This window comes from Drosophila melanogaster, chromosome 3L, assembly GCF_000001215.4.
Source record: "Drosophila melanogaster chromosome 3L".
In the NCBI taxonomy this organism is placed as follows: Eukaryota; Metazoa; Arthropoda; class Insecta; order Diptera; family Drosophilidae; genus Drosophila; species Drosophila melanogaster.
In genome coordinates this window covers 16,892,277-16,917,655 of record NT_037436.4, presented here as the reverse complement: position 1 = coordinate 16,917,655, position 25,379 = coordinate 16,892,277, and the positions used below count along the sequence as shown (strand labels likewise).

At 43.2% G+C, this 25,379-nt stretch overlaps 1 protein-coding gene across 15 annotated transcripts in view; it reads right to left on the bottom strand.

Moving 5' to 3' along the window:
• The window catches only part of Lmpt (Limpet), a 57,193-nt gene that overhangs the window by 4,832 nt on the left and 26,982 nt on the right, over nt 1-25,379 (bottom strand). For 4 of the 15 annotated variants that reach the window (NM_140673.5, NM_001259879.2, NM_206388.3 and 1 more), the window contains 4 exons: nt 20,476-20,852; nt 20,028-20,272; nt 5,327-5,527; nt 4,258-4,432 (listed from right to left, as the gene is read on the bottom strand). In NM_140673.5, coding sequence (NP_648930.1) covers nt 4,258-4,432; nt 5,327-5,527; nt 20,028-20,272; nt 20,476-20,852 — 998 coding nt within the window. Of the gene's footprint in view, nt 1-1,209; nt 1,402-4,257; nt 4,433-5,326; nt 5,528-5,776; nt 5,887-6,064; nt 6,391-10,499; nt 10,834-10,905; nt 15,279-15,464; nt 15,528-15,587; nt 18,242-20,027; nt 20,273-20,475; nt 20,853-21,056; nt 21,422-25,379 lie in introns of those variants that run through there. The other 11 variants (NM_001169985.1, NM_140676.4, NM_206387.3 and 8 more) reach the window with 10 other exon arrangements.

The following is a 25,379-nucleotide window of genomic DNA, read 5'->3' as shown; positions in this document are numbered from 1 at the left end:
TTAAATCTGAAGAATTCGTTTGCTTCTGATTACAATGATTTCTTGGGTTATAAAAATGAGCTATCATTATGAAAAGATATGAAAAGTTTCTTTTTATGGCGAATAGCGAAGGAATTTTGTGTACATATTTCATTAAGATAACACTTAAATGATTAACAATTAATTTACGCAGCTTAAAGATCTTCTTTTTGAGCTGTGCATTAAAATGGGATTCATTTAGCGGCTTGCCGCAATATTTGATTTCCACTGCGAGATCTTTGACTTTGACCCGCCGCAGGGCACAAATGCTGGCTCAAAAGACGAGATTTATTCGTCTGTTGGATTCGGGAAAAAGAGAAATTGAATTTGCTTGTTTGCTGGCCTTTTGTTTTGATAAGACGAACGGATGACAACGGCTAAGCGGCATTAGCTTTTGGCGGTCAAGTATGAGGGAGTTCATGATGGACCCCATAGATAGGATCTTTAATTAGCCAGGCAATTAAGTGGACTGCCCCAAGGGAATCGAGCGAATCACTCGCACCGCAATTAACGAATTGAATTGAAAGCCATGTGGAAATAGTTCAAAGCGATTTCATTTCGATTGATATTCAATTGCAATGACAACAGTAATAATGGAAAGAAATTCCAATTCAATTGCGTGCATATTCATATGTCTGCGTCGTTGGTTTACATGTTTGGCTCTACATGTTTTTCCATTTCGGATCAAATTTAAATGTGGAACGCGTCGAAATGGCCATCGCTTGACACTAAATGCAGCCAAAATGGGTCCAATTTCGTTTCCGGTTTTGGTGGCACGAAATTTTCATTGGTTATTTATGAATTTGACTTGAATTTGATATCGAAATGTTTGCATGGGAAATCGTAAGTAAGTTGAGCAGAGGCGGTGCGAGTGTCTAGATTTCATTTCTGGGGTGACTTGCAGCTGCAACCTGAGGATTGTGTAATGTGTGCGATGTGTGGGCCGCTCGTTACGTATACGCCCAGGATGTGTGAGCGAGTGCAAAGTGAAATCAGGCATTAAGTATACGCAATGTGGGTCGCTAGTTCCTCGCTGTTCCCCGCGGTTGCAATTTACACACTATGAAAACAGAAGCCATTTGGGTACACTTTTCCATATTGTTTACAGGTGAATTGCTCTAAACAACAATATGTTTATAATTGGAGACGGGCACTGGTTTCTTTTAATCAGCGCCGCCGTCTCTCAACTACCAGATTTTGGTTGCGGAAATACTTTTTTTTGGTTCTTTATTATATCGAGATGATCAAAGTTTATGCATCAAATTCGCATGCAACACGTTGCTCCAAACAAAACAAACACACTGTCTATAGGGAATTGATATCTAAGCAAATTCTTTTGTATCCGCGGCACATTCCACGCGCTTTGAAAGCCGCTTTGAGACTGAAATCCCGAGTCGAGGGCCCCAAACAAAAGCAGACGGCGGAGTTCAGAGAGACAAACCAGCCGAGAGAAACGAGTCGAAATTGAATCGAGCTGAGTGAAAAGTGAATTGAGTGGAAATTAAAACTGTTTACTGGAGAGGCGGTACCTGTTGCATGCCGCCTTCGCCAACAGATCATCTTGTTGTATCGAAGCCGACAAGCTGAAATAGCTGCACTGCTCAAAAATAAGATTACTTTAATTGAAGCGAACTATCTTAATATCGGAAAATAAAGAGCAACAAATTGTCACGGTTATAAATTTGTACTTCAAAACATTGCTAGCATCTCGATTATAATATTCATACCTAAGTCGCTCGAAATTATCTTTGCTTTACACAAGGAAATATCTGTAAGATACACTTCTTTCTGTGTGACACTTGGCAAGGCAGTCGAGGTGCCATTTAGAGACTTCAATCTGCCGATCTCCGCCCGCTGGTGGGGCAATTATGAACTATTTTGAGTGAAGGAACCGGCCCGGGAGGAGATTGACGAACCCGCCGGCGCATGGCACTTGATATAGCCTCTGTTTATGCAGATTACCCCCGGTTATGAGTGTGGGCAACCATTATGCATTGTGGCTAGGAACATGTCAACTGATCACAACTTGGAGTCAGACTGGTTGGTTGCATGGTCGCAACGCCCAGTGGCATTTGGGACGCGATCGAATAGGAAATATTTGCAGTGCCTAATCAATTCTGTCCCGATTTGGAGCGACGGAATATTATGACCATAGGGCGTTGCGGTATGAAGTTCATTTCGCTGGCATCGTTTTTGATTAATTCGTTCGACTTACGGAAATGGAACGACACGCGTTGGATGATCGCATCGTGCGTGGGATTCCCCTCCGATCGCTACCAGCAAATCAATCAATTGAAAGTCAATAAAAAAAATCGAAATTCATTAGAAAAATGTGTCGGTAATTGGCTGATCGAAGTCAGGGTTGAGTGAAGTGGGAACTAAACTTCAATGTGATGAAAATGTGTAATGCAAAAAAAAAAAATCAAAAATAAGACATAACATAATCTTCTTCAGTAGTCCCAAAATTCATTTTATTCGACTGGCCAACTGAATATCCATTTACCCATTGACTTGAAATGAAAGCCCCATTCGCTGGGTGCCAAAAACCAAATTCTATTTAATTCTTCCCGCTGATTCGCAATCTCCGCCTCCGAAAGCAGCATAATAATCATTTTTCATTCTAATGATGCCGAACCAAGGCAATTTAAAAGCCACAAATCAAGGCGGAGAATAGAAATTAAAATCCCAAAATCTTTGCTTCGACGACGCGTGTCAGTGAGAGTAAATAAATCAAAAAAAAAAAAAAAAAAAGAAACAAGCATCCATGAATATAATCTGATGATTCACTGTGTGGGATTAGATGAGCTCAGTGGGAATCCTAAAGATCTGGATGGGATCATGTTTTGAGTTGGTAAATAGCCAGTATTTAGTATGCACTTGATGCGGTGATTAGATGCTGCCCAAATTGGTCACTGCCGTGTCGACTGTCAATCCGAGATCCACCTTTGATAAACAGCAGAATCTCTCTCAATCCGACAGATTGTAGAGTGTGGGATGCGCTGACATTGAAATAACTTTTCGCAAGTGCAGGAAAATCAACAATACATTATTGTACTGTATTTACGGCTTCTGGCCTGTTCTACACGTAATTGGCAACGCGTGGTTGGCAACCTTGCGTTAACGCGAAAGTGTCACGGCCCCCTTGGTGTTTTGGCCAAATTGGGAACGTGCCGAGGGGTCGGATCGGATCGGATCGGATCGGTTAAGATCGTATCGTATCTGGTGTTGGTGTGTTCGCTCGGAACTGATCTGCGGCATTTATCAGCCATAAATTTATCACTCGCTGACAAAGTCAATGTATTCCGACACTGTGTTTGCCTTTCTGTCATATTTATTTGCGCTACAATTGAAAACGGAGCAGCAGACACCTTGTCCGAAAAGCGGGTTGGAATGGGGCATTTGGAGAGCGGGTTCAGGGTCTGGCGTGGGCTGGAACAGTTTGCCAGTTTCATTAAAGACTCCGAGTCTGTGGACAGGTGACAATGAACTTGCAGTCGAGACATCAACGCACTTACGTAAGCGCTCGTATCTTTGCATCTCGAAACTGGACGCACTCGAGTGTGGCAAGTTCGTTGGTTGGAATGCACGGTGTGCGATTCAATTCGGATGGACCACATAAATCAACGGCTAACATTTTGATTGTTCAAATAAGTAATCCCTACTTAAACGTAATTTCAAGCTTTGAAATGATTTTTTAATGTTCAAGACGTAAAAAGAGAGTTCCATTTTGAAAACCATTGATTTTAATGTTATTGAACTGGTTCCTAAGTTCATTGCTCCTTTAAAACGCTTTAAATTTTTATGAATTATAACTAGTTGACCTTTGAGACTTAAGAATTATGTTTAGGCCTTGACAAAAGTGTATCATATAAGCAAAGATTTATTACTCATACGTGCAGTCCACCCCAATGAGTTAGAGTCTAGTTTGGCTAACAAATAGCTAGCCAAAAGCAATCAATTTCCTTGCGTTCGTATTATAAATTGATCAAGTTTTCGAGATATGTCATGGATACGGGATACCTGTGCGCAATCCAACTGTGCCGAACCAGTTTCTGGACCATCTCCCGGCTCCTTAGAAACTCCATTCAGCGGTAACAATTAGCCATCCTTAACGGTAACAAGAAGAACTTGAATTCCGAGATTCTCATGGCAAACATTTCACTTCAGTGCTGCCATTACTCAGTCTCCGCCCGCAAGTATGCCATGATTTTCACACAGTTTCCCCCAGAATTTGCTTACCTGCGCGGAAAACTTCGCCGCAGCCATCGCAGCGGGACGCAAACTGGGCATCGTAGCAGTTTCCACAGTAGATCTTATCCGCCTTGGCTCCAAACTGCTTGTCCACCAGCGACAGATGGCACTTGAAGCACAGGAAACAGGCCTCGTGCCAGTGCTTGTCTTTGTAGGACAGATCCTGTGAAGGGAGGGATAACAAATGGGATCAGAACGGAGTCTAGATTCCTACACTCAGGTGTTTCCTTAAATAGTGAATTTATAATAGGAATTATTTTGAAAACTTGTTTAAATTACTTTTATAACTAGATAACTTTAGGCCATAATATTCTTCTTCAAATTTTGCTTTTCTCACTAACTATAATCATTTGAAATAGAATGTGGACTTCCGTTGGGCTTTTGAGTGCTGGGCTTTTAGCCAAGCAAAATAAATTACCTAGAATTAAATTTTTGGTCGACAGACATATTAATTGCCTTTATATAAAATACATTATTCAAACTTGACACAAAGAGACTGCATAGACCGTGAGAAATTATTTACGCAATGAAACCCTTAAATAAATTCAGAACTTGAAAAAAACCTTGCTCGCATATTCTACACACATTCCGAAAACAAATTAAACATAAGCTATTGCATTTCTTCTCGTGTTGCAGTTGTCATTCTAATTTTAACGCTATAATTAAAACAAATTATGGCTAGACGCATAAAACCAACTCAATAAAAGCGCGATGATAATAAAATGGACATAAAGTTCACAGCGCAAACATAAAAATCGCATTAAAATTCAATTTTTTTTTCGGTTAAACTGTTGTAATCTGAAGTCTTTGGAGCGATTTCAAAAATATTTATCGATTCCATTTCTTTTCGGTTTTACGAGCTGCACTCTCGAACTGGTTTTCGAAACTTCTCAAGGGAAGTGTGCTCCATATTTGCCCACTGCGTGCATTTCTGTCCTACTTGATGGTTATTAAATTTGTTGACTACCCACATATGGCCATAAATTCGGTTTACGAACAGTTTATTGTCCGCAATCGACGATCCCCAGTCGAAATTGTCCCAAATACACTCACGTACCTTGGAGTCGATGCCAATGATCTTGTTGCACTCCTCGCACGTATTGGCGAACACATTCTCGTAGCACTTGATGCAGTACGGATGATCGTCCCGGATGACGTAACGCTGTCCGGTGAGGCTCTCGTCGCATTGCCAGCAGCAGAAGTGTCCGGAGTGCCAGTCCTTGTCCATGGCTTTTGTGTACTCGCCACTGAAAATTAACTGCAAGCACACACAGAGATCGGGGAGGATATAGATATCGATTCACATCGCACATGGGCATAAACAAAATATAAGGGGGTATACATATATCACATGGATTGTGTGTTTCGGGGATCTGTTTCATCATGGGTTTTCTGTATAGTTTTCGTTTTCGTTTTGTGCAGTGTAGTTTTGGGGTGTTACTTGGTTTGTTTTACTTTGTGGCACTGGTTTTGGTGGTGGGTGTGCTTAGATAGACTTGTTGGATACCTTTTAGTAAACATTTTGGCCGAGGAAAGTAGAGTAGTAACGTGTGTCGTTTTGTAAAAGTTCGATATGCAAGAGTTTTCATTGGTTTGTATACATATATATTGATTTTGGAATCTTTTCGATTGGAATGTGCAAATGTTTTTTTTTTATTATTTTGTTTGGTACAACAAAGTATTTGGGATGATCGGACAAAGAGCACAAAAGAATTGATAAATGATTACAGAAGAAGACTTTCGTTACGAACTGCCACAAAACTGTGCTGGGACACACATGACACAGGTCACCTACCCTCTTTCCTCGATGGTGGCATCCACCTCGACCTCGCTGATCTGGACCTCGGATTCGCGTCGCTTCGACGACTTCTTAACCTTTTTCGTGGTCTTCTTCACTTCCGTTTGCACCGTTTGCATAATTTCCACGTCCGCCATCGCGCCCGCTATCTCGCTCGCTCTAATGACCGACTGAACTTTCTATAATTATTGTATCTTGTGGATTTGTCTGGCCGTCTGTCTTCTGTATATCGATGTGTGTGTTAGTTTTTGTGTATTTTCGATTTTCGATTTCGATCGGAGGTCCAGAACGGTATGAACTTTGCCGAGTCGGGATCTCAACTGGCGCAGCGGTTTCCGAAAATGTTTTTCAAAACGCCTGCTGCACCGCTTTCAGTCCGCTCTGTATCTAGTTTCGCCACCGCCAAGTGTAAAAATAAAATCTCGGAGAGCCAGAGCCAAATGGGCGCAGAATGGAGAGAGGGAACCATGTACGATCTGTCGAGATCTTTGGATCTCAATAGAGATTTATTTTACGGAGCACCAGAGACGGGCGTTCTGAATTATTGCGGTAGACAATGTAAATATCGCCAATAATTAATGGCATTATTGAATTTGCAATGCAATTGGGGTAATTTTCTCAGCGATTTCGGCCAATTTGCATGCAATATATCGTTCGCGCTTACCGCTAAAAATACTAAATGAAAAATCGAACGCATTTCAGGTGCCAAAAGTTGTGGGCGTTTGCCCCACCTGCCTGCCGGCGATCAAAGGGTTGTGGCATGCTTGGCCACCCTCGAAAATCGTTAGTGTCCCCTCCACATTCAAAAATCGACCCCCCCCCCCCCCTTAAATCGCATGTCAGAGATTTGAAAATTTGTTTAATTTTTCACCAAATGAAATGTAGTGTGTTTTTCTTGTTGTTGCTGTGGCGCTTGTGCACACGACACACAAGCAGCACACCCAAACAAACACTAGCGCAAATGGAAAATCGAGGAAAATTCTCTCGCTTCCCACACTGCACTACAAACGACACGATCGGCAATCTAGTTGAGCATAGATCGCTTTTCCCTTGGATCGGTTCTAAAACGATTCTAAAACGATGATCTGCGTGCGTCTGGCATTTTGGCTTATCGCACCCTGCGGTATTTTTGAATTTTCCAATAGATTCCCTAATTGATCTCCAGGCCATACATTATCGAAATTGTATTAATATATGGAATTTATTTTCGCATTCTTGATTTTCTTGCATTATTACAGCATTTGGCATACAGACAGACATTGAGTTGCCAATGGGCGAAAATGTTTATTGAATTGAAATGAACCAACAGGTGTGCCGGCAAATTGGAAAAATAATCTCAATTTAATGTAAGAAAGAATTCCGAAATTGTGAAATACCATAAATAGGTACGTTTATATCAGTTCATTTTAATTTTGTGAATTTATGTTTGTACATTGTACATTTCAAAAATTTGTTTGTTTTATGATTTGAAAGTAGTGTTCATCAAGGGCAAGTTAATAATTATGGCAAAAATTCAATGATCTTATGCATTCAAAGAAAAAAATCCATCAATATTCAGTATCTTTTAATAGAACACTTATACAACGTGACCTCATCAGGTCCTAATTCAGTTCTTAAATTTTCTGGCAAATTAATATATTTCCCCCCAATTAATAACCGATGTTTATTAAACAGCAGAACAAATTTCCATTAGACAAATTGAAACGACACCAAAGGGCAGCCATCCAAGGTAAGTTGGCGAAAACTAACAAGTACAAATGGCCAAATGGGCCGAAAGAATGTTCTAGTGACAGTTCAGTGGTAGAAACCTATTAACAAGGCCGTCTAAACCAAGCGGGGAATACGAAAAGCCAGTCCGATTAAAATGATTAATATAGAAAATCAACAGCTCGTGAAATGTTCTGGCTAGAGGGCAGCCAACACAATAAATACATGCACATTGTTTAAGAATCCAAATGTTGATGTAAACTGATTCACTGCTAAGATGGGAAATTTATGGTTCTAATGATGATGTGGCCAGTGACGTGGGATGATTTTAAACCACAGGGAAAAATTCTTATAAAATCTCTGAATATTAATCAGTTTTTGTGGATTAATTTCTTCAAATGAATAAAAAAGAAAGATATCTAAGCAAAAATCATAAAAATTCAATAATGCTTAGCATAAACATATCTAGTAATAATAATCCATTGTATAATCCAATAATAATAATAAGATAATAATAATCTATAGGTCATTGGCAGAATAATTTCACACTTTACTATCATTTGGCTTGAGTTAACTTGATTTCAAATGAAAATACATAAGTACGCTTCCGGTTCAACTTCTTCGTGCGAATTAAGTTTCGCTGGCCATGCTCCTTCTATCTATCATATACAGTATGATATATGTTCGTGCTTGGCTATATGCACATACCTATAAAATAATGCATCGCATGTGTATATTAGTTGTTGCTATTTTCGCCGCAGACACGAGAAACAACAACAACAACAACAACAACTGCAATGGAGCCGAGTGAAATGCAATCTGCAAGTTGGTCTAAAAATAAGACGCATTTCGCGAATCTTTGATAAAAAGTTTTTGCGTGATGTGACCGCTGTCCCCCCTCCCTTGGATCCTCATTACGATTATTTGGCATTTTTCACGCAGGCGTTAAAGCGTTAATTGGGTCATAAATTCAGGCAAAAGCACATATAGACAGTATAGACAGTATAGAATATTCCAGCGTATTTTTATATTTCTGATTTCAGGAGTATTGAGCGAAAATCAAAAGCAAACGGGGAAACTTTCCCGAGACAAGAAGCCAATTCTGTGTAAATTTTATAAGTTCAAGTTTAAGAACAGCTGCGCCCCGAAAAGATATAATTTTAATTTGATAAATTTTGAATATTTCTTTCATTTGGTCGATGCAAATCAAATGAAATCAAGTTATTTGGAAAATTATTGATGCACCTAAGATGACGCCTTTAATATGTATGTATCTTCGAAACGCAAAAACAAATGTATGGCGGTGTGCAAAAAAAAGGTGTTTCATTTAACTGACACTGAATATGAAAAATTCATTTACCAGCTGAACGCACGAAATTCAAGTGAATTTTTTAGAAAATTATTTAAGGCAATTTTCCGCGCGCAGTGCAAATACTATATACATATACACACTTGTACTTTGAGGGGAAGATATGATAGAAAATATAACCGCAGGCTTTTAAGTGCGCCCCACAAGAAAAATGAATTCATGTCAAAGACAAAACTATTGAATAAGACTTTTTGGCAACGTTTTGGCCGTGTTTGCTTGGATGTGGCTCTAACGCAAGTTCGGAGAGATACATTTATTTGCCGTACAAAATGCATTACGCAATGGGTTTTACAGAAATAAATTCCAAATGGCCCGTGTTCCCAGTGCAAAAATGGAGAACAAAGCCAAGTGAGCTGCGTAAACAAATCACTCGAGTGACACACTTTCCTGTTGGCCTGTCATAAATATTTTGGGAATTTTTCATTTTCAATTTCCCCCTTTTGCGGCCTGACAGTCGCTGAGATAATTTGTTATCTCCGCGAACCTTTGTCGCCATTCTGCGGCTGACTTTTGCTTAATTCGACTAAGGATATGACATATAAAACTTGACAGCGGCATCTCGCCAAAAAAAAAAAAAAAAAACACGAGTGAGAAAAGTGCAAACATAATGTTTTTCCCTAAACTGACATAAACTAAACGATCTCTTCATGAATGAAATGCAAAGTTGGCCACATAGATTAGCATACTTTTGGGATAAAACAAAATACAATCTTACAAAACAAAAAGTTAGAATGGTTTAAATTTATGTTCAAAGTTTATTTTGATCAAACTTTAGAATTAGAATGGTGACACAATTTAGCTTTCTATCAAGAACAACAGATGTTCCCATATTTTCATTGACAAATTCTAGACCAACATAATGCCACTTAGCCCTGACCTTAGTGCCATCATTCAGACATAAGACCCAAGAAAACCAAGTGTGTGAGCCCAAATACTATACACACATATAACTCATGTTCATGACAGATTGTTTTTTTTTTGTTTCGTTTATAGTCGTAATGACAACAGCATTCAAAATCGAGTAAATCTATATGGCGGATATTTTCCTTTGGGACTTAAGTGTTGGCTCATTGGTATTAGCCGTGTGTCAAGCGATGACATCATGCGAAAATGCAAATTGGGATATATAATTTGTACAAAATAATATGGGCAATTGTGGGGGAAGATTTATGAAGCCTCTTCATCTGCGGTTGCACTTGGTGGCCCATTGATGGGTGACACCGCTGCCGCGGCATGAATGATCTCAATGCCCGAGTATTTCGAGGACCGGTGCACAATTGGCACAAACCGCAGATGCGATTTTCGGTGGGGTGTATGACTATTAATAGCAACCAGAGTACAACCAAATGTTTTCTTCATTTATTCAGTTGGCTTTTATTCTCGTCATTTTTATAAAGACAAAAGTGTTAAGTAAACTAACAGCTATGGTAAACAATCCTTCAATCGTTCGTTTTTTCTTGGGTTCAAGGCTTTTTTCTGGGTCGTTAGTATAATTACATAGTTTATACAGATCGGAATCTCTGGGATCCCGTGGACGGGTGTTTACCCTCAGTCAGAGGAGCGGATGCTGGATTCTGGAGACTGGATCTTTAACTGGGACTAAATTCGTGTACAGCGTGCTCGGTTTTGGATGTGGCTTGGACTGGATTGTGCTGGGCTGTGCTTGGCTTGACTTGGCTTATGATCATGTCTATAAGAAAACAGATAGAGAGTAAATCAAATGGGTGATAGAGTGTGAAGGTTGAAGTTTTAGTTTGCAAACCAAGCGATCTAGAAGAGCGGATAGAAATTGGCATCTTTGAGTATATCGAAGGTGTCCACAACGGATCGCGCTGGTACCACTGCAGCTACCGTAGTTGAAGTCGAGGATGGTGATCCACCAATCTCTTCGATGGATGACGCTGGAGTTATGCAGACACTCTGACCGGTGCTAATGGTGGAAAGTAGGTTCTGGTGCGTGGATTCTGGGGTTAAATTTGTGGACACCGAAACGGGGGCAATCTCCGCTAGAGCAGCAGCTAGTGCCCGATCCAATTGAGAATCGTCAATGGCCTGTGTCTGGGTCTCTTCTTTGGCTTCCTCCTTGCATTCCTTTGTTGAGGTCTTCTTGCGTTTTTTAGTCCTTTTCTTGGTGGACTGCTCTTCCTCTCTTTCCTGTGGTTCAAATTCAGCTATGCCCTCCAAGGATTCTCCCACAAAGGCAAGACTGCTCCTAGGTGAAAAGGGTCCCGATCCTCCATTGGGCTCTTCATTGGTCAAGCTACTTCGTGAGCTTCGCCTTGAGCGTGTTTTTCTCTTTGGCGGATCGGTTGGCTCCTGGTCATCACTGCGCCGAGAGGATCCCATTTGGGTGTCCGAATCATTATCATCTCGAAGTTCCTCTTCGGTTTTAGATCCTTTACGCAGCTTCTTCTTGCTCTTCTTCTTCTTGGGCTTTTCGGCTGGCAAATCTTCCAATGGAGCCACTGCTTCTGGCTGTTCCTCGAGTGCTTCTTCCTCCTGCGGAAGTTCTTCAGGGACATCTGGTAAAATTTCTCGAACAGGACTACGGCTAAAGAGGGTGATACTTTCTCCGCCTAGGCTGATCCTGCGATTTTCCAACAGCTCTACGTTTTCGATTTCGCCGTTTTCTTCATTAGCATACAGTGGCTGCTCATGATCCTGATAAAGTTCTTCTTCTAGTTCTTGCTCTCGATCTTGCCACCCGAATTCCTCTTCAAATTGATCCCTGGCTTCCTGTTCTTCATCCTCTTCTGTCTTAACTTGGACACTTCTTTCACCTTCTTCATTGTCGTCCAGTCGGAAGTTCTTGCGCCAGTTGTACTCCCTCTTGGGCTTGTAATTAAGGTCCACCTCGATGTCATCTTCTAGGTCGCCAACTTCAAGTTTAGGATTAAAGCCATATCGGGTACGTAACCTTGTGGATTGTCGTGCCACCACATGCGCATCACCTAGGTAACGCATCTCAGAATCGCGATGATCACTTTCTGGTATCAACCCCAACGCAATATCAACATCTGAGTGTCGGGTACCGGAATGTGATCTTTCCAGTTCCCTGGTCTTGGCCCACAAGGCATATTTCTCACTATCAGAACCGGACTTTTCCTTCTCAGATTCACTGAGATCCGAAGGCAATTGCTCCTGAACAATGGTCTCGTACTCCCTTAGAATTCCAGACTGCTTTCTGTTCTTTATGGCCTCATTGTAGATCTGTTCGATAAAGGAGTCGGGATCGGAGTACGGTGTTGCTCCGCCCACAGCACCATCGTCGAAACCGTAGTCGAGGAAATCCTCCACATCATCTACTTCTTCCCAATCCTGAGCTCCCCGATTTTCATAGCGATCTGCATTCCTTTCTGCCTCTTCACATTCGGAAGTGTCATGGTGGGATTCATCGGTGGGTTGGGTGCGTTCGTTGTTATCCGAGATTCCCTCGTCCAACTCAAACTCAAACTCATCTTCGTCATCAATTTCCACCACCGTCTGTCGTGTGTCTTCGCTGTCATTCGAGCTGCTCCTCTCCTGATCCAAATTCTCGTGGTCTCCCACAATATCATAGCTATAGATGGCATTGGTGGAATCGAATTCGGCAGCTTCTGCCTCTGCAGCCAAAACAGCTCTCGCCCAGGAGTCTTCATCCCTAACCGGACTTTTTGAGTCAGAAAAATCGTTTGGTTCATGGGTGTAAAAATCCTCTTTTAACCAAGTCCTTGTTCCAGTTAGAGTTCGCACTTCGATCTGTGAGATATAAACGTAATCATCACTGGGATACTCCTCGACGGGCTGTTCCTGGGCAAGTGAATACCGACGGAAGTGATGGTATTCATCCGGTTCCATGTCACCCATTAAAGCCGAGTCCGAGGCCCGACGCTCGCTGTCCAAGAAGTCTGCGTTCAAGTGCCGCGAGAAGTTCTCGAAATTAATGCTCGAGGCGGCTAACCTATCTAGTAACTGATCCTGCAGCTCCCTCTTAGCCGACTCCGCTTCGATGTCCCTCAACTGGGTTAGCTCCACTTCCCTCAATGGCGACCGACTCTGGCTACGTGATCGCTGGAACTCGGCCGTACGATGACGCAAATCGTCCAGTTGGGCTGCAGATATATCCTCGAATTCGCCAGTTCTCTCCTCGGAGTAGGTCTTGGGCTTGGCTCCTAGGCGACTTTCGGTCAGAGAGTCTAGAATGGCTGTTTGCAGCTCCCTTTGAGCTGCAGCCTGCTCTCTAGCGTAATCCATGCTCGATCCTGGAGATGGGCTTCGGGATCTCTGAAATTGAGCTGCCTCTCGTCGTAGCTCCTTAAATTGATCGCTGCCTAGGTCTAAGGACTCCCCAACATAGGTGGAACGTTTAAATCCACTGGCCATGAGCTCGTCCTGTAGATCCCGTGCCACCTCAGAAACCGTGCGGTCCATGTCCGGATTCTCACGTGTCATCTCAACCACTCTCTCTAATTCCGAATTAGTGGGACTGAGCACGCGAAGCTCTATTTCCTCATTGGCATTGTGTAGCTTCTCCAGGGCATCCATGTCGACCTCTCGTTGCTTTGCACCCACGGCCAGGACACTTTCCAACTCCTCACTATTTTTGCGTAGTGTGCGCAACTCGCTACCCTCCAGGTTAAGCATCAAGTGAAAATCATCTAGCGCTTTTTCTTGTGACTGTGACCGGGATCGAGATGGGGACAAGGATCTCTTGTCGCGACCTTCACCAACCTGTTCATCTTTCTCTTGAACATATTCATACACGTACTCAACGGTCAAACGAGTTTCTGGCTCCGGAGTTCTTGCTCTTTCCTGGAGTACCTCGAAGAATTGATCATTCTGAGCAATCAGCCTCTCCCGGCGCTTCTGCACACTCTGCTCCAAATTGGCGGGTGTCGGAAGTGGCGAACGCGACCGGGATCGAGAATGGGATCGCACTCGATTCAGACGAAGTTGCTCGAAGAGTCTAGCCATGCTCTCCGGTGTATCCTCTGGTTCTGCTTCAGTGTGGCTAGCATTTTCCTCCGGTGGTTCGGCAATTTCAATGGATATTGTGGGTAGAGGAAGCGGTAAAGATGGCGGTGAAGCGGACTCTATTATGATCTGAGGCGAAGACATTTGATCGTGTAGTTTTTCAAAGATTTCATCATTGTGTTGAATGCGTTTCAGCCTACGACTTTCCAAGCTCTTTTCTATATTACCCGCAGTGGGCAGAGGAGAACGGGAACGAGATCGGGATCTTGAGCGGGCATTCCTCTCAGCTCTCAGGGTCTCAACAAAAAGTCGCATTTCTTCAGGTGTAGTTTCCGCATCCTCCATGGGCTCGTCAGCCATTTCATTAATCTCGATTACAGGCTGTGGCAGGGTGACCTCTAGTGTTGGACTTAATCTTCCATTGTCACTAGTTTCGATTTCCATAGAATCTTCTGGACTTGAGTGGGATAGACGTTCGGCGAGCTCATCGTTCTGTTTGATCAAGCGCTCCCTGCGCTTATGAATGCTTTTTTCTAGGTTCTCTGAGGTGGGAAGTGGTGAACGGGAGCGGGAGCGGGATCTGGATTGAATCCTTCCGACAGAAGGCTCCCGTCCCCTTTCTTCCAAAACAGCACCAAGTGCAGAGCTTTCAAGTGGTTCGTGAACCATGGGTAAGATCGATTTACCATCCCTGGCATCATCGGCTACAGTTTGCACTTGAAGTTGGTCATTTGTAGATTCGGTTTCATTCAAGTTCGACTCCAGAAGCTGAAGTACAGACTCGCAGTTTAGTTCGCCTGCCATTACACCTTCCTGAGTGTCGTCGTAAACCTCCAGCGACCGCTCCGTGTCCCCATCCATCAAATTTGCCACATTCTTGGGAGCTGGTGAGGGATTTCGCGATGCCGAACGGGATCTCGATGGGTTTACGGATGCGGTAAAGTCGTAGAAATCGCTAAGTCCTTCCATTAGCAATCCGTACTGATCCCGCCAAGGAGCCGTATCCGGCTGCTGGACATTGATGGCTGGTGCTGTTCGCGGTGGCTGCTGTTGCACTGACTGCTGCTCCTGGCTGGCGGACCAGCGCTCCGGATAATGCTCCATTTCATCCATACGTGGACTGCGTCGCAAGCCAGGTGAACCACCCCTTGATTGCTCCTCTGCTGCGATAGAGGTTTGCAGCTTTTTGGGGGAAAGGTGAAGCGGAAAAGCAAGCGGAATGTGGGAGCAGTAGCAATATGAAAAGCAAAGAGGTAAAGCAGTTAGGACAGTTAGTTATGCGGCAGTGGTGTCTGCGATTGGTGGATTAGGTTGTGGTCGAAATTATTGGGTGAGAAATGATGCCAGGTGTCTGTGCTACGCACTTACATTGGATTTGTTGCTGTCGCTGGTATCCACTGCTTGCGGGTTGTCCTTCTCCGCTTCTTTGTCCTAACACACACATAATAAATCATTGATATAGATCCTCGGCTTGTAGATTCATTTACTCACCAACTGCTCCTTGGAAAGTTGTTGTTTTAGGGCAGCCACTGCCTGTTCGTTTTGTGCCTCAGTGGCCTCTTCAAAGGAGGACGATTTTGGCTCATTTGTAGCTTCTTCCTCCACATCCTCTCCCCTGGATGGTCTTTCTAGTTCGATTTCCTCCTCGTCTATGGAGAGCGCTTTTTCCCGCTTCCAAAACTCGGTATCCTTATAATGCTCCGGCACAACCTCACCCCAGGGATTTGTGCTCTCCTCACCGAGCATCTCTAAGGATGTGGTCGACTCTGCCGTTGGTCTAACATCCTTTGCTGGACTCCTTTTGTGACGTCGGTGGGATTTAACCCTCAGGGTAGGTTCGCTCGTATACTTGATGGGGTTATAGTCCTCTCGGTCGCCGTGGCGCAACTCCTCCTCCTCTAGCGAGGTGAACATCTTTAGTTCTTCGTCGCGGGAGGCTCGCGATTCCCGCGAGGAGTTCGAGCTTCCACTGGATCGTCGCTTCTTAAAAGCCCTTCTTCTCCCTGAACCATCCTCTCGCATCAAAGGACGATTCTTAATGCCATCTAGAGAACGAAGGTAGTCCTCGGTGTACTGGACTTCCTGTATCTGATCTTCTCCTTCAGGTTCTGGGCGTTCACTTTCGATTCTGTTGCCCTCATCAGAGGGCTGCGTGCTGAAGGACGACTGCTGGATGGAGAACGGAGTTTTGGGTTCAAGAGAGGATCCTTCATCCGATACGCCAGGGAAGGTGAGTGTTTTTGACTTTGCTGAGTAGGCGTCTTCAGGACCACTTCCTTGACCAAATTGAGTTTTCACTTTATGCACCATGGGTTCTTCTGGAGGCTCCTGAAACCTGGGTGGAGCCACTTTCTTCACACACAGCTCCTCCACCACGGGTTCCATGCCAGCATACTCGTCTGCCTCCTCTTTGCTGTGTGAGGCTTGAAGTTGGCGCTGTTGTAACATTACCATCTCCTCTTCTGCCTCAAGAAAGCGTCTGGCGTTTTCCTCAATCATTCGCTGTTTTTGCTCCAGATCAGTTCTGCTGGAGATCAGGCGACGCGACTGCTCTGCGATGGCAGCATCCTCCTCCAGTTCGCTCTCTGTAGCGCTTGGACTGAGCTCTCTTTCTGCTGCCAGAAGACGCTCTACGATCTCCGCATCCCTCAGTGCTTGCCCTTCTTCGTCAGCTTGATCGCGCTCTCGCTGAATCTCGGCATCAAAGAGACGACGCTCGGCTTGCGCTGCCTCGGCTTCAGCCAGGATCCTTTGTTGTTCGGCTCGCTCCTTTTCGGCTTCGGCCTGCTCTCTCTGACGCTCTGCCACGACGATTCTTCTTTCGCTTTCTTCTCGCTCGCGCTGCTCTTCAGCTTCTTGCAGTCTTCGCTCATTCTCCTCCCTTTCCCGTTCGGCATCTATCAGCCTTCTTTCGTTTTCTAGGCGTTCTTTCTCCTCGTTTTCGCGCTGTTTACGCTGATTTTCTTCTGCTTCTAGCTGTCTGCGTTCGGCTTCTCTTTGTTCCTGCAGTTCTTTCTCCGCCTGCTCTCTTTCGCGCTGTCTTTCCGCCTCTACGAGCTTTCTCTGCTGCTCCTCCGATTCCTCTTTCTCCCTCTGGACTCGTAGTCTTTCTTCTACCAGCTTGGCCTCGGCTTCGGCCAGCTGACGCCTCGTATCGGCTTCAATTTGCTGTTGACGTGCCAGTTCGGCTGCCAAAGCTTGTCTTTTATCTCCAGCAGGATCTACTCGTATTCCATTGACATATAGGACACCATCCTGCATGACATTGGTTCCTGCCAGGGCTTCCCTTTCCGCCGCCTCCTTGATCTGCTTATCCAATCGCTCTCGCATGCGAGGCAATTCTTCTGCGTCAGCTGCTGCATCTACAGAAGAATCGCCGGGATGTTGGAAAGTCCAGTGGTATAGATGGCGCGCCACAAAGGCGAATTCCAGGGCACCTAGGTATCCAATTAGCAGCGAGAATAGTAGCTCGCCGACGCCGGTTAGCGCCGTCTCCTCAGCGGCCATTGCGTAATGACCAGAATCGAAACGGAATCCGAATCCTCCAACGTTCGCCGATGCAATGAGAGTATGTGTCGACGAGAACCGAATCGGCTAACACGTATTATATAAAATATATTCACCACGCACTCGAAAATTCACACCACTCACGTTAATGGCCAGCCGATTAGGTAATTCGAAAAATATTTATTTCACTTTCGCTCACAAATCATTGAACCAATCATCGATATATATTCATTTATCTACGTTTTGAGACGATTTATGAGAGCGCGAAGCAAGAAGAATCGGAGATGGGCGGACTCGCCAGGCGGATGCAGTTGCTCGGGCGGCGAGCTCTTGTTTTCCGCTAATCGATCGTCTTGCAACTGATTAATGCCCCAGCCAATGCCCATGGGTCCCCCGATTTCTAGAGAACAAGTGAATCAGCGGCGAGAGAACCGCCAAGAACCGAATCCGTTCAAATGGCAAACGGCGCTAATTGACGGCCAGCGATGAGAGCAAAAGGCCTGTAGAGCTGACAAGACATCGCCGACTTTTGTCGCTGGCAATTTGGCAACACAAATGTATCTGCTTCTGTCCGCTGCCGTTGTTGCACTGCCTTGCCTCCGTGTCAAATGCCAAAGCAATCGGAATTGGCCAAAGCCGATTTTCTAATCAGTTTAGTCGACACCCCGCCGGCCGCGCCCCCTTTTCGTTTGGGGGGAACTATTTTTGGTCTATGCTTCGATTGCTGTTTTCCACAAAACACTTTTCGCCACTTTCTGCTTTGCTCGCCGTTTTCGTGCGGGAGAACAGTTAGCGACATGACCATAAATCGGATAGGGAAAATCAAATGCAACTGTCATTTCGATAACATAATGAAGAGTTTTTTAATCTCAAGCAAGTATCAAGATTTAGGGATCTTTTCTTTCCTATCCTTTTATTCAGGTTTAAAAATTCAATTTATCAAAATTAATCAGAAAATGTTTCTTTTGATATTTTAAAATAATAAAAAATCAAGTATTTTCTGAAAAACATGATCTTTCTATACTGCATACCACACATATTATTCAGACGCACAGTTGGCTGCAATAATATACAGAGCTAAGGTGCCAATTTCCATAAAAATGCTTAATTTGGCATTAATGGTCACATCGTATCTCCGATTTTAGAAAAAATAACATTTAAGAGTACAATGTTGAGATACAATTTTGTTTATAAAATGCCCAATTCTTTTGTTTATTTTGCCAATAAAATTTGGTATTCTCGAAAGTGGGAAAAATATATTTTAGCATTCGTAATTCTTATGGGCATGACTTTTACTGTTCCTGGTGTTTGCAAATCAGTTTTCTTTGGCATTGCCAGCGCCTGGGGCCAGGGTCGCCACGCCCCATTTCGCCGCCTCCGAGCGGATTGCACACAAATGTTTGCCATAAATTTCGTCTTGGCACTGACACTAACATTGCCAGCAGCTTTCAGAGGCTCTTTATCGCCGATTTCGCTGTGGTTCTCTTCTGCGTTTTCAGAATCAGTATAATTATTGTCAAACGCGGCATAATTGTGTTCTTTGCCCCACAAAGCCAAACTATTTTTGTATTCTTTTGTTTATTCTCATCATCTGATTGTCATTAGAAATTGTGGCAAAAATAGATAGATTTATATGAATAAATGGGTCATCTGGGCTCTGATATATTCATATGTTTATTTTGCTTTTCGCAACGAAAGCGAAAGTGTTTCTGATGGTAATTTAAATTTATTTTGAATAAATTTAAACATGGTTTTTTGTACAATAACACCGAAAGGCGACAGACAATGCAATTTCTTTATCCAACATTTTCTAATTAAAAATCGATCAACACGCATATAAAAAAAATTTATTTACTTGCATATTACACCCCCAATCTATTTAAAATCAAAATAAATGGATAAAGGATATTTTCAATCGAGCTAAAGCAGTTTGTGCACATCAATAACAAATTGCGAATACCTGCAGCAATTTTTAGCAATCTCTAACCTTAACCGAATGCCACAAATTTCCGGCTCACTCGCAATGAACTTCCGCTCGACGGATGACAACGCGTCAACAGCCAGTGCTGCCAATGAACTGCCTTCATTTCTTTGTTGCCATCGCCACTCGCGAGTCGCTGCATTTGCGGAGCTGGAGGATAGATATCCCCGGGATCCCCGACTCCCACAGGCAGCCAAGTGAAGTTCAATGAAAATGCCATAACCTTTGGAAAGGGCGATTGCCGCACCTATGCAATAAACGTGAACTGCGTGCGGCGGGCGATAAAAACCAGAGCCCGTGACAGCGAGCACTCACTCACACGGACACTCTTGATTTGCCAGGCGACACACAGATACCATCTGCAGACGTTGCCCCAAAAGTGTGCCACACAATATTTGTCAATTAGGGATCGGATAGGTGGGGTTATGCCAAAGACGACTCACCTCATCACAGCCAGCGCAGCGGGGCTTCAGCATTTCCGCATAGTGGCGCTCGCAGTAGACCTTGTCGTCGTGGACGCAGTAGGTGAGGTCCACGAGTAGCGAGTTGCAGGTGCTGCAGGTGAAGCACTTTGGGTGCCACATCACGCTCTCCACAAACTTGGGCGCCGCCACAACTAGCTCGCCGGCGGCTATCTCGTTATCACAGTGCGCACAATGCTCATCGTAGGGGGCATCCTTGATGTAGGCTATTCAACAGGAAAATAATGCAAAACGCAATTAGTTAGGTCACTCTGGGTGAGGTCAGGCAATTTAAACTAAAGCCATTCGCAGGCTTGTCATAATGTGTAATGCCTAAGTTAATTATGTGAAAGAGTGTATATATTCGTTTTTAGAATTTACTAAAAACATCAACACAATAGTTCCAACTTAATTAAAGATCTAGTCTTACCTATGTCCAGTGCGATTTCGTTTCGCGCCGTCACAAAGTCCTCGAAGGAAGCCTCGTGCTGCACCTCCAGGTGCTTGCAGTGCTCCAGCGAGAGGTCCTGTTTGGGCAGCTGGTAAGAGATCTGTCGCTCCCGGCTGCAGGCGCCTTCGCTGCCCAGCCGGGGTACCATTTCGTCGGGCAGCTGCTCGAAGTAGCGGTTGATGCGCGAGGAGGCACGCACTCCGGGCGGAACCCACGTGAAGCCCAGATCCCGCGCCTCCACTCCCGAATCCGCCGGAGAGACCAATTTGAAGCCGAGTCGCTCATGCACGTTGGTAGTCTGTTGCTGATAGATGGCATGCGCCTCGCGAGGACATTTGCAGGACTGGCAGGTTTTCCTGGAAATTAAGAGGGAAATAAGGTCGTTTAATACATTATACTTTATATACAATGTAACAACATTGCTGAAGATAATATTAATTCGAAAATATTTTATCAATAAATTCCAAATTCATTCCACTGTGCGCAGCTTCGTTATGCTTCAACGTAAGTTCGCGTGGCGCCATCCAGCGGCAGCTTTGCGAACCCGGCTATTGCCTTACCTCACGATGAGATCGTATATTTCCTTCCTATCGAATACTTTGCAGTAGATACTGAGCACGTTCAGGCAGGCGTAGTCCATTCCCGTCCATGGGACATCCGAGGAGGCCAGTGCCGCCCACAGTGGGCACTCTGCGTGACGGTCCAGATCGAGCATTTTCACCATTTTACGCCACTTTCAACAGCACTTTGAACTAAGGGTTTTTGGCTTTATATTCGCTTCTTCTCTTTTTTTTTATTCCTATTACTGTTACCGTTTGTCTTAATGAACTTGACTTGGCTCTCGTGGGTTTCTGCTTAAATATCTTTTCTTATTGCCTGACTCGGCACAATTTGTCGGTTCTTCTTTGGTGATTCGCGCTGCCACCTCCACGAAAATAAGAGAAACTCGCAACTTAGGTTAAATCACCTTTCATTCGGCACGTCGGTGCGCGTTATTTGCTCATTGACATTTTGATTAAAGTGCTAATTTGACCTTTGTTCTGATAGCATTTGTTTACTATCCAAGAATTTAATTTTACCTCTGCGCGGTATTCTACGGTCTGGGAATTTCTCTAATTGCTTGTTTACTTATTTTTCAATTAGAGATACAAGCAAAATAATCACAATCATAAATACGCCCACACCAGTGAAATTGTGCGTAGGCCCATTACCAGTATACAGAAAGATAAATTGCAGATTGTATAGTAAATCGGATAAACTAACTAATTTTAAAATATTATTTATCAGTCAAAGGTTCAGAAGAGTATTACAAAAATAAAAAAGAAGGTCTGATAGAATGAGCTCACGATTATGGCATGCCCGTTGGTCTGACATTCAGCGAAAATAAAAACGGCCAAGCAATGAAATAAAATAAAAGGTAGAAAAGCATCTTTTGATAAGATTAATAAAGGTCTCTCCCCCTATACACACACACACACACACACACACAGGCACCCAGCAATCCTGGGTTGGGATTGGCCATAAGTGTGTGTGTGTGTGTGATGTCATCGGGGGGAGCTGAAAACGAAAAACTCCAAGCCCAAAACCGAAATTGCCAAATTCCATTTGCTCAATCATCGACGGAGGCCAAACTGCGTTAGCGTTCAAAATAAGATAAGCCGATGTGAGTTCTTCCACCTAAATGCTATCAAATGGAAACAGGGACTGGTGATTGTCCAAATGGCTATGTGGAACGGAAAACGGAGGGTATATGGTATCGAAATGCCAGCTGTCCTTTTATGGACTTGTCTGGAAAATGAGGAACTGTTTGCTAATTGCTCACGACTTTGATGCGGAAAAGTGCAACAGGTTTTGCCTATGCTTTTGCTGGCACGAGGAGACCTGGGAGAAGGTAATGCAAATAAATTGAATAATTTAATGCAATTGCAGCTGAGTCATGTTTCTGTGACACACAAAGTCAAGGTTCTCGCAAGATCTAGATATATATCGTGTTATGTTTACATTTGAAGTCCATAGAAATGAAGCATACTCTATAATTAAGGGGGCCACTCAGAATAACATGTTGATAAGATTCGGCTGACACATTTTACACGGAGGGTGGAATCATTTTGGCTTACGCAGTTATCTTTATAATATTTATCAGTAAATTCTAGATTGAGGAAGCATTAAATGAAAATAATTGTTGATTTGCGGTATGCTATTACGGTTTCATTAATTTTTTAATATATTTGCTTTCCCCCAAAGCATAAAAATCATAAGATGTATAAGTTAAATCGTAAGTATTGCTTAATAGATACTTTTATATCAAACAAATATGTGCATATGTAGATTGAAACATCCGACGTGATTACAAGCCCCTCAGAAAATTGATACAAATCGATTTTAATTTAAAGCAAACGAAAATAAAAGGGAGACAAGACTTAACCAAAAAATCCCTCCCCGAATGAATGTCATTTTCGTAATTGATGTAGAAACAAATTCAATTTGACAGATTTCCAAGTACAAGATAGATCACACGGGCAGAGGCTATATTTAAATATTCAAGTGAATTTAGAATGCCCGCAGCTGTATGGGGAGCTCACATCTCTGGATTTCAATGCTTTTTGGGACCTTGAGGAACACATTTGTTTGCCCAGCGACAGCTTATAATGCACCAATGCGTGCCGGGCCATATGTGCTAATATGGTCTATATTGAATGACTCCTGTTCTCGCGACTTTTCTTTATTCGCCTTTAAAACAGACTTTGTATCTCCCTGTTTGCTATCAGTCTTCAGCGGAGAGAAGATGCGCAGTGTTATCGCAGAATAAACAATTAAAATGTCATTAAAACGTGTTCATTTCAGATTAGAACCTTCTCTGTGACAAGGCTTTTTTGTCACATCGAACAGAACAGACGCGAAAAAGCGAACGCAATGCGTTTTTAACATCTGGCAAAGATTTTCATTTAATTGAAATGGGCAACATGGAGCAATGGCAATGGAAATGGCATAAAAAACGCTTCATAATATAATAATAACTGATATCGTATGGTGTACAATCAACAGAAATGCGTATGACAAACAAATAAAACTAGTTTCGGGGCTGAAACTTTTGCCAGATAAATGTAATTAAAAGCCAAAAGTTTGCTACAGTGCGAGGCATAACGGATTGGTACTTTGAAACTTTTAATGAGCCAATTAAGGAAACTCTATAAAAGATTTAGAAAATTAAGTTTGCAGGGAATTCAAATCTATAATCGAATAGTGTTTATTATTATAGTAAACTAATGACAAACTAAACAACAAAAATCTTTTAATTTTTGATACACTCCATTTTAGTCGGAAAGTTGTCACTTCAGCACTTTTAACGAGATCTGGGATTTGTTTAGGCTGTGTCTGGTACATGGCCTTATGGTTTCGTCAAGCACTGTATCCTGAAACCAAACTCTCACACTCTCGCACAGATAGACAGTCAAACTCGGCGACAACTTTTCTTGTTAGGCCCCGCAGCATTTCGCGATGGGCGTGGAGCTGGGGGTGGAAGCAGCATGTAGGTGTAGGTAACCCGGACCCACAATTACAATTGATAAGCCCCAAAGTCACTTTCGTTTATAGAGGCAAGCGGCGTGCGGCAACCGCAATTGGAAAACTTTTGGGGCTATGCGCCCACCCAAACCCAATCGCTATATCCTATTCAGTATATAGTATCGCCCTGTTTCGGCTAGAGAGCAATCAGCATTGTTTGACCAACAATTTGTTTGCCACCTACCGAAAAGCGAAGCTCAAGCGCTAAGACCATCCCAGCCAGCCAGAGAGCTTTTCCGCAGCGAGGAAATCCAATTTTCCGCAGTAATTGCACTTACATGTTGCCGCTGTAAACAATAAACAATAAAAGCGCTCGGATAAAAGTCAACGCTGGAGTGCAACAAATCTCAATTATGAGCTGTGGTCCGTCTTTTATCACCCCCCACCTGCTTTATACCGCCCACTCCCACCCACTTAACCCACAATGTGGGACAGGGCGGGGTGGGGAAAGTTCTCTTTTTGCTTTCGATTAAACGACTTTTAATGCGATTACCCCAACAACAACAGAACAATGCACTTTACTGTTGGACGCTCAGATTGCCCTATATATTTATATAGTTATAGTAGAGCTGCATTGCCCCACACTTCTAGATGCACAGAGAACAAATTGGAACAATGAGACACACTAAAACAAACTAAAGATGTAATTTTGCATTAAAATCACCTTATTAAGTTATTTAACGTGACATTTATTCTTAATCCTATGCGAATATTCAAACCACCTTATAAAATGATTTCTTTTTTATTGTTCTTTTTTGTGCATAAGTGTACTTTTTCCCTGTGCACCCGTAAATATGGGTTATGTGCGTATGGCTACCGCTAATTGAATCAGTGAGTAGTATTACCCCCTCCACTCGCCTCATCTAAAAGGTTTACCCCACTATCGGTGGGCAGGTGGGATAATTAACATATGCACTACAGGATGCACAAGCCCCTTTTGCACTCTACCCCCCCCCCCCCCCACTGACAACCCCACTTCCTATATTTCCCATAACCGAGGGGCAGCTTAGTTGATATTTACGAGCACGGGGTTGTACGGAAAGTTGTTGGGGCTGCCCGACGGAAAGCAGATAGAATATTCTTTAGCAACAAATTGCATAGTGAATTATTTCAACCTTGCGGGGTTCCCACAGAGATGAACCGCAAATGTCACTGCATAAATCACGACTAAACCAATTTCTAAAGGGCCACATAGGAATAGTAAAAAGAAAATTCCAATAAAATGCATAAAAGAAAAGTTAGCTGAGTAACTATCTCAGCAATTCCCCATAATTATAATTGACTTTACTGGAAGAGATACTTTCTTTATAATTTACTTG